This window comes from Xiphias gladius, chromosome 21 (genome assembly GCF_016859285.1).
Source record: "Xiphias gladius isolate SHS-SW01 ecotype Sanya breed wild chromosome 21, ASM1685928v1, whole genome shotgun sequence".
Lineage (NCBI taxonomy): Eukaryota > Metazoa > Chordata > Actinopteri > Istiophoriformes > Xiphiidae > Xiphias > Xiphias gladius.
This window is the reverse complement of record NC_053420.1, coordinates 25796367-25806167: the sequence shown is the minus strand read 5'-3', so window position 1 is coordinate 25806167 and position 9801 is coordinate 25796367. Positions and strand designations below refer to the sequence as shown.

General features: G+C 39.4%; 1 protein-coding gene across 2 annotated transcripts; it reads right to left on the bottom strand.

Annotated features, from left to right (window-relative positions):
- Positions 1-3172: 3172 nt before the first annotated feature.
- On the bottom strand, positions 3173-7782 carry LOC120807490 (red-sensitive opsin). 2 transcript variants are annotated; one of them, XM_040159604.1, is made up of 7 exons: positions 7758-7782; positions 5307-5384; positions 4268-4564; positions 3969-4137; positions 3705-3870; positions 3381-3620; positions 3173-3277 (listed from the first exon to the last, which is right to left on the bottom strand). In XM_040159604.1, exons 1-7 carry the CDS (start codon positions 7780-7782, stop codon positions 3179-3181), a joined length of 1074 nt encoding a protein of 357 aa, XP_040015538.1. In that variant the 3' UTR covers positions 3173-3178. The 2 variants fall into 2 exon arrangements, with proteins under 2 accessions (XP_040015538.1, XP_040015537.1); XM_040159603.1 differs by lacking the exon at positions 7758-7782 and having other exon boundaries at positions 5307-5409.
- Between the last annotated feature and the right edge of the window lie 2019 nt (positions 7783-9801).

Sequence of the window (9801 nt, the reverse complement as noted above, 5' to 3'; positions counted from 1 at the left end):
AAAAACCCAGAGGCAAGCCATTAACAAGTTGTTCTTTTCTGAATGGTATGCAAATGTATGTGTATTATACATGTGTGTGTGTATTCAGCTGCCAAGATTTCCTCTCAACTCTTCAAGGCAAAATCAGTAAACCTTGCAACTCCAATAGTGTGCACAACAGGAAAGAATGACCTGTGAAAGTGTTGACCTGCACACTGTGTAAAATTGGGATGATGTGAGGATCAATTATCATGAAATACTGTTACACTTGTACAGTGACTGCTGGCTATTTCTACATCCTTTGAAGGTCCATTTAGTAATGTTCCTCTGAATCTGAATTAGATTTAGCCTAGTTGTTGTTAGTTCTTGTATTAAAATTTTGTGTCCATTTTGTTTACATTTGGATCATTGATTGTTCTTTAAAACCATTAAAATGTTTGATTTGCATTGTTAATACACTTGAGAAGGTTATGTTGGCATGTCAGGTGGATTTTTTTGGATTGTGAGTATTCAAACTACAAGCACCTGTGCAAGTTGGACTACCAGTGCCTCAAGAAGTGCATTGTCCATCTGAAGATGACTGGCTCTCCATCTCTAACAACTCCACAACCAAACAGTGTAGCACATCCCCCTGGCTGTAATACACATTAAAGACTGGTGTATAATAAAGAACATCTCAAAGTGGATAACACCTGTAGCCGAAAGATTGCTTATGATTTAGTTTTAGACCCGTTACAAACTTTCACTGCATGTTACAATGTTTGAGTGTTAATTTAAAACTTTCACTGCAAATAACACGTGGAACATTATTTGTTTAGATATGCTGTACACGTAATTGCACGTTTTTTTTTAATAATCATTTGCTTCCAGATTGTATGTCATGTTTTAGGATTTGTTTTTAGGTGCTGAGTTCTCTTAGTTGTCTGGAAGATATGTTTCACTTATCCAGTGCAGTTTTCTAAACGGTTTTGTAAACATCGTTTTCTAAACTTTGTTGATTCTGTTGTAGCAACCAATAGTAAACCCAAATTCCATAATCTGGTTTCCAGCTCTCTTCGTAGGTTTAAAGTCAAAATAGTTAACAGTTGAGTTTTGAATAATCATCAGTGATCTAGAAGGACATTTTATAAAATGGGGACACGACTGGGCACTACAACAAAAGCAGGGAGTGTACATTTAAAGCTATATCTATAAATTTTGGCCACTAGCAGGCAAAGGAAACAAGTTTACACAGCCCTGACATGTTGCTGTCTATGGCTAACGCATTGGCATAACACTGCCTTCTTAGGCATCCAGCGGTCAACGGAGCAATGTTAAAATTGAATTAGGGTGGTATTTGAAGAGCATCTATTCTGACTTGCTAGTGGCTAACTTTTCTGTCTGTCATTAAGTACTGCACATTTGGCATAAAATGGGTTTATTAGAGTTTGCTTTCTAAAACGTGCTGCTGCAGCTGTTAGAAACAGACTAATAAGACTGCTGAAACTGAACCATATAGTAGATTTTCCTATTTTTAAACCAAAAAAAGGGCTGAAAGAGGCTTAAAATCTCAGTTGAGCTGCAAAGTAAGGTCATAATTCTCTGTGGGTTTGTTACTTAGAGCAACTCAGTTCACATTATATACTGTATGTGAACATTAGCATTTGATATCATATTCTTCTAAATGATGCTGGTTAATACACTTACACAGGGACAGAGATGGGATTGGCTTTGGCTTCTCTGTAAAAATGGTTTTAATAAAAAACAACTTTTCTTTGATCCTATTTTCACACCATACATTGATTACAGCACAGTATTGCTGTATTTCTCTCCAGCCAATAAGATCGACTAACTCGCAGTGCCTTCCTCTACATGCACTTCTTTCATTAGTGAGTAAGATTGTCACATTTTAACTAAGCCGATTTTGGTATGAATTGTGAAAATCATGCAGCCGACTTCGCTCCCAGGTGAAAAACAAAGAGGTCCGGGGAAGGTAATCTTGACTCTCAGAATGAATTCCCTAATTAAATCAAGTTCTTTTGCCACTGTACACGTTTGAAACCATGTCAACCCCTTTTGTTGTCTTAGTCAGTTTTTTGGCTTGACGGCAATATCGCAGCCAGCCCTATAAACGCCAATGTCTATGACTGACTGAGAGAGTGAGTGCTGAAGTTACACCATTGGTCAGACAGCCGAGTGTTGAAGTTTCAATATTGGCCGTTGCACTTTCAAAATGTATTGGTGCAAACAGTTTCTGCTGCGTCATCAAGGGGGCGTTTACAGACAGTGTTGCCAACTTAGCATCTTTGTCACTATATTTACAGACTTTTCACACTCTTTTGGTAACTTTTCTTCACAAAAGCACCAAGCGACAAATCTAGCACTTTTTGGACAAACTTTACCTTCTTTCCGTAGAAGACTGTCGCCAGTATTGCCTTGCAAGTGCTAGGTCGGGCTTTCACGTCGCAGGCACACGTCTCTGCCTCTCATTTAGTTGACCACAGGGCAGCTACATAGACGTGAATGAGCTTTTAACTTTCTCTCTAGTGATCATTTTACAAGTAAATATAGCCGAAATCACAGCACAGCCATTGTCTTTAACTTATGTGTATGGTGACAACATCGCTGTTATAAAATGAGGATTTTAGCAGAGCAGAGCAGCTTGGAAATGGCTTGAAAGGGACTGCTGGTTAACATGTAGTCCTAAAGGGCTGCGTTTCAGACACTATTTCATACTTGTTTCTCTGTAACAGAAACAGAAAATCCTAAATGAGAGCAGCTTTATTGGGAATTTGGCTGTAATAAATAACTGTATATGTGAGCACAGACACTAGGAGAGAAGCAAACAGATAAAGGGCGGTCCAGCCACATACTAGGTCTTGACCTTGTCTTGTATAAGACGATAAAATGGTTGTAAGGTATCTCACTAAACAGTAAAATTAACACTAGTGACAAGTAAATTGTTCAAGGTTGTAATGATCTCTACACCAGTAGTCATAAAAAACACCAAACAGAAAGCTTTCAATATGCTTGGTATTTTTATGTTCATCTGAAAAAAAAACAGTGATAGAATGATTCATTTGCTTTACGCATATTTTTTTTTTTTTCCATTTGCCAGAAAGCTATATTTACTAAAAAAGAAAAGAAATGAAACAATAAATATTTACTGTACAAATCACAATGGTTCTCAGTTTTTTTCCAAAACAGTGAACATGGAGGTTTATGCAGGAGCCACGGAGGAGACCTCTGTCTTTGATGTGGATACTTCAGAGCCATCATCCACTTGTTTGCCAAAGAGCTGCATGATGCATGTGCGGAACTGAGAGGGAGAGAATAAAATAATGTGTTAAAAATGTAAATCAAACACATTTGAGTTAGTCATGGAAAGTTGGTCAATGTGACACTGTGACTGTTGTGCCCACCTGTCGGTTCATGAAGACATAGATGATTGGGTTGTAGATGGTGGCGCTCTTTGCAAAGTATGCAGGCATAGCAGCAGCCAGAGGATGGAAGGCATATCCGGGGTTGGCCGCAGCAAAGCAGGCAAAAAAGGTATAAGGTCCCCAGCAGAAACAATATGCCAGGATCATGACAACAACCATTCTGGATACTTCTTTCTCAGCTTTCTGGGTTGACTCTGACTCCTTCTGCTGCAGGGCAACCTGTGATCAACGAATCAATGCAGTGTGAGAGTCGGCCAGGCAGTGATCTGCTTTAATTGAAGTATCAAACTTCAGGTAACTTACAGAATGGATAGCCCACCAGACGGCAAGGTAGCACAAGATGATAATAGCCAGGGGAATTATACAACATGTAATCATAAGAACGATCATGTAGGACTTGACTCCAGGGTCTTCACTTCCACTGAATACATCAGGTCCACAGGAAGTCTTCAGTCCATGGGGCCAGTACCTGATGCAAGAACATGTTTTGTTTAACTTTCCACTGATTAATTCAAAACTCAGTTTCTTCTTTTTTTTTAATGTCTTAAAAAGAAAACAGCAGGCTACCTGCTCCAGCCAAAGATTGGGGGAGCACACCACGCTGCTGACCAGACCCAGGAGAACACAATTCCAGCTGTGGCCCATTTGGCATCAAACTTGACGTTTCCAAAAGGTTTGCACACAACTATCCATCTCTCCCAGGAGATGATAGTCAGGGACCAGAGAGCAGCGATACCTGTGTGATCAAGTAGGATACTCAGAAAAGGTATTTCACAGTCTGAAAACATATGACCTAAAAATCCTCTCTTAACAAACTCTTTCCAAACACTTTTGCACCAAGGAGAAAAAAAACTTTGATCACTTACCACAAACTGAAACCGTGTAGCCCTCAAAGATGCACATTGGGTGTCCAAGAATGAAGTAACCAAAAAACTGGTTGCATACACTGATGGTGCTAGCAAAAACTGTCTCTCCTAGATCAGCAATTGCAAGATTGACCAAGATCCAGTTCAGTGGGTGACGGAGTTTCTTGAACTTTGCCGTGGCCACCAAGACGAGACCATTGGTGAAGACTGATGCGGCAACCACAAACAGCATCCAACATGTTGAAATGTTGTAAACCCAACGAGGAGCAATGTGGTAATTGGGACCCTCAAAGGGATCTGGAAAAAAAAAGGTAATGTTATATATTTTCACAATTTAGAATCTCTTGTGGTCTCACAAGTACACAGCAGTATACAGTACACAAGAATACTAACTGCATTACATTTGAAACACATTGTAGTTAAAGCTGCATTAGCTGCAGGGCACCAATTGCATATCTTCACATTGGTCAAGTTGTCTGGCTTAACGGCTTGGAAGTGAACTTTTATCTTTCTGTTTATGGGAGATAAAGCTCTGGGTCTCTCTCAGGTGAAATCTGAAATTCGTGTAATTGCACACAGTACAAGACAAATTTTTTGTTAAATAAAACAAGATTAATGATACTGTACAATAACATAGTCAAATGTAAATAAAATGTGATACAACACTACTGTATTACTTCTTGATATCAAATGATTAAAAAAAACTATTTTGGGTAATTCTGCAAAATATCATTTAAATCATTATTAATCAAATTATTACCAAATATAATAATTTTAAGTTTGTAAATTTCAGCTATACTTTGGACTTAGGAACTTTTCTTTAGTCAATGAATTGCCTTAAGAGAACAGAATACAGTGGTAAATCATTACATTTCTATTTGGTTCTAATCAAAAACTAAGACAACACAAAGCTATTTTGCTCTTGGTCGGCATTCTGCTACTGTATTTCCTTGTTGAAGTTCCTAATTTTTTGTTACAATCCCTCATATAATTACCTTGCCCATCGAATTTTTCAAAAAATAAATTGATAATACTGTACCTCTGGTATGGTTGCTGTTTGTGTAAACAAAGGCAGATCCCCTTGTTGTATCTTCATGGTACCGCCTGGCAGCAAACGCTTGTTTTCCCCAGTCTTCTGCCATTCTGTTCTCAGAAGGAGGTGCTCAGCAATCAGCCTCTCTTGTCACACACAGCCTCCTTGGGTGACTGGTGTTACACATCTGACTTTAGCTTTTATACTTGTGCTTCAGAGACCTCTGATTGGATTAGGTCAAAATCATATTACAGCCATGGTGTGCAAATTGGCAGTGATACTCAGCGGCAAAGCAATAAACTTATTTTGTACTGTAATTAAAACTATCAGCTAATTAGGTTAAGACACAAAATGCCAAAATAATCTTGTTTGCAAGCGGATTTCCGTCCACTCAGTTGAAATGGAGTTTAGTTGCCAGACCTTTGGCTAAAAGATGATGTAAATTTTGAGCCGTGATTTTCCTTCTTTGACCCCTGCACTAGCCAATATTGTTTATTACTTACAACTATAAATGTTGAATAGAAAGAGTAATGAATCAGTGCTGAACTTGTGTGTCAAATGATCATTTAAGCGTTAAAGCAAATGTTTCTTTTCTTATACTCTTAAATGCAGGGGAATTTTTCTACATTGGGACACTTAATATCATGAACTGCATCCGTTGCATGGTAATACGTTAATTTGGGAAATTAAAACAAACACTGGAAAATTGTGCACATCAACTAAATTTTATGTTGTGTATGATGATATGTATACATGTGGACCCTGGTGGGCATGAGGTAAGTCTTAAAGCTGCTTAACTGGACAAGTGGAGATCCACGGAACTATAATAGTGACAGTCGGAGTTGATGACATGTGAGGGAAGTAAAACACCTTTAATCCCTCCGGAAAGAGAGTTCACTTCAGAACACAGGATTTTTCAACACTCCTTTGATCCTACAACTCACGTCATAGTCCTCATGGCAAGGGCAAAGTGGACGGGGTAACACATCCTGAGTTATGAGGACTGACTCAGAAGAAAAACACTTTGGGGAGGATAGAACAATTAAACGGCATGACAGCAGGCATGCACAGGTTCTTTGTCTTGTCTTCCTTCAATTATTTGGCCAATAGTCAAAGTTTTAATATCAAGTTAGAGGCAATTTTACTGTTTGAGATGTCATTGAGGATATCTGACTTTTTAATACCGGTTTCCAGGATATTTCTTTAGCTGCCACTGACTTCTTAATTTGCTCAGCCTGCCATTTAGGCATATTCATAGTTGCCTGCATGTGTTGCTTTGAAATATAATTTAAAATGCTATTTAAATTCTGTATTAGGTTCAATTTTTATATCCATTTATTTGAAGTAAATGACAAACAGCTGCTGTTACTGATCAAATTAGCTTAAGATTGCATTTGAGAGGATTCAGTGTTTATAGAATAGTCATTTGCAGAAATCCCCTAACCAACATTTTATGTAATATGCTTCTGTTTTGAAAATCTAATTATTTCGCTGTCATATAGTGATAGCTTTACCATTCTCCTCTCCTAAAGTCCTCAGTAAATGCTTCAAAACAGATGCTTTTTGGATTGTCTAACTGCATCTGAAAACCCCCTGATGTCAGAAAGCCCTGATGTCTCTGATGTCAGAATTGGGTAAGGGTTACATCCGACAATTTTTATAACTTTCCAAAATACAAAATCCTACAGTCACACCCACTTTACGCAGAGATTACCTATGTATGTGGAAGTGTTAAAGTAGGCAAGATTTCTCTTAAAAACTCCTGATTTTGATTCTTCACACAATTACTTCTGCCACTTTTTCATGAGTACAACTGAGGGCAACAATATGAATGCCTTCGTGTAGAAGGTTTTCGCTGTCATGTCCCGCTCTTCTCCTTAGGTCATGTTTTTCTTAGTTTTGTCATTTGCTGTAGTGTTTCCTGTTTTATTTTGGTGTCACTAACTCTTCCTCTCGTTTCAAATCCCCACTTGCCCTGCCCCTGATTTGTGTCACCTGTGTTGAATTGTGTCCCCTCTCCAAGCATATTTGGTCTCTTGTGCTCCCTTTCCTCTGAGTCAGTTTTCATTGTTCCTTGTGACAAGCATTCCAGCCTTCTCATGATGTTAGTGTTCCTGGTTTCTTTTTTGTTCATAGCCTAGTCTTGACCTTGTCCTTTGCCGAGCCCTTTTTGGATTTGTTTGTCTGCCCTATGCTTCCTGCACGTGTACCGACTTGTGCGTTTCAGTCCTCTTGCACTGTGGTTACCAGTGTTTCGGTACGAACTGGCCACGATGGACTCTGCTGCTATCAAGTCTCAAACCAGAAAGATTCAGCGGCACGAGGAACAGATTACCTCGGTTTGTCATGGAGTTAGGGAGCTTAATGAATGTCATGAGGGCTTCCAGTCCCCCATCATCAGCCAGGTGGGCCATCTCAATGATCAGATGCAACAGCTGATTACCCCCTTTCATTCACTGGGTTCTATTGCTCCTGCTGCCATGAAATCTCAAGCTCCTGTGTCTGCTCCCCTGCCATCTTCTGTTCCTCATTATGTCCAGGCTACAGAGGTTTTCAAGTGACACCGACAACTGCCGCACCTTCCTGGTACAGCGTTGGCTGCACTTTGAAATGCAGGCAGCTGTGTTTCCCACTGAACGAGCTAAGTTTGTGTACATGATTACTCACCTGAGCAGTCAAGCCGAGGCCTGGGCAACAGCAGAGTGAGCCCTAAATTCCCCCATTTGCTACTACCACGACCTCTTCACTGACACACAGTAAGGTTTGATCACATCACCCTGAGTCGAGAAGTAGTACGAGCCATTATGGATGTGCTCCAGGACAATAGTCAGGTCTCTGACAACGTCATTGAATTCTGCATCATGGCAGCAGAATGTGGCTGAAACCCATCTTCGCTGCTTGACGCTTTCCATCACGGTCTCTCTGACCCCATAAAAGACTACCTGGTGTCCATGGACCATCCCCCAGATCTGGATTCATTCATTGCCTAGATCTGGATTCATTCATTGCCTAGCTATTAAAATTGATAATCGCCTGAGGGAGCAAGAAAAGGAGAGGTAGGGTACACCCCTCTGGCAGCAGACTACATCCTTATTGCACACATAGAGGGCACCTCTACTCTTTGTCAGCAATACATTTTTTTCTTGCTGGAAACTGGGATTATCCGTCCATCATCCTCACCTGCTGGAGTTTGATCATCTTTGTAGACAAAAAGGACAAATCATTCTGCCCCTGCATTGACTACTGAGGGCCTCGTTAATTTTGTTCCTGGGCTTCATTGTCTCTCAAAACTGCATCCAAATGGACCCTGCTAAAGTCAATACTGTTGTACTGCATTGTACAATTGGCTGATCCCCACTAGCAGAGAGCAGCTCAAACGTTTCCTATGTTTTGCAAACTTTTACAGATGTTTCATAAGAAATTTCAGTTCTGTTGCGGCTCTCTTGCATGCCCTAACCTCCTCATGTCAAGTTTCAGTTACTTTTTCCAAGTAAAGACCTTGATTTTTGCAGAACCCTGAACTGTGTCCTGAGTTGTGCATTTGAATCCTCTTGCATTGTGGTTACCAGTGTTTCATTTGCCCCTATCCTTTTTTGTGCAATTCATCTCAGGCTACGAAGATCTGCAAAAGCCAAGCTGTTCGCCATGCCTTCAATGTGGCCATTCGATCAGGTAAAGACACTTTTGTGTTAGACATGGTCAATGACACATTGTAGAACAGAGTTTGTCTCATGCATACTGAGGTCTTATCTCCTCTGCCTCACCATTTATTTATTTATTTATCTATTTATTTAAACATTTTAGTTAAGAGGTGAAACCAAATTGATCAGCAATATCAAATACTGTACATCACACTATACTGCACTGATTATATCATTTGTTTTACAAATCCCCAGAACTAAAAGTACATTCTACAAGTACAGTATGTAAAAGTACATTGCAAGTTAGAATAATACACAAAAACAAGAGAACTGGACAACCTATCACAAATTCAGACCACCAGCTGAAGTTACTTTTTTCTTTTTTAAATTTCTCTAGAATCTGTGATATTTTCTTCACAGTATAAAACAATTTCAGTCCTCGGTTAATTCTGTCTACTCATAACCATTACCATAATATGTAGGGCAAGACAAGAAAACAGTGAGAAAACATTATGGATTGTACAACAGTTTAATCTCTAAACAATGGTCTGGCTAAAGTGTTCTGCACATTTTTGTACATGTTTCAGATTGGATTCCAAAATAATCCCATCCAATAATATTCAGCCTCTTTTTTTTTCTTCTTTTTTTTTTAAATTCAGGGCGAAACAGAAGGGGGCATGCTACAAATCCATAAACTTCACACATTTTGTTAGTTGCTTTAAAGTGCTAGCACTAGCCCTGTTTTAGATCACAGTATCATCTGCACATATTGGGACTCTAGCTTTAGGTTTGTCTTCTGGTACACAGTTTAACAGCTCCCAAACTGAAGCCTTGTGAGGTATTGAGATTCATATTTTAAC

What these genes read in the sequence shown, in the direction of transcription:
- LOC120807490 (XM_040159604.1), bottom strand. Translation starts at nt 7,782, where the DNA reads ATGGCAGCAGGAGCAATAGAACCCA. An exon ending in AAACAGCAACCATACCAGAG is followed by an intron (nt 4,565 to 5,306) that starts GTACAGTATTAT and finishes TTTTTTTTCCAG; the next exon opens with ATCCCTTTGAGGGTCCCAAT. An exon ending in ATGTCTTCATGAACCGACAG is followed by an intron (nt 3,278 to 3,380) that starts GTGGGCACAACA and finishes TCTCCCTCTCAG; the next exon opens with TTCCGCACATGCATCATGCA.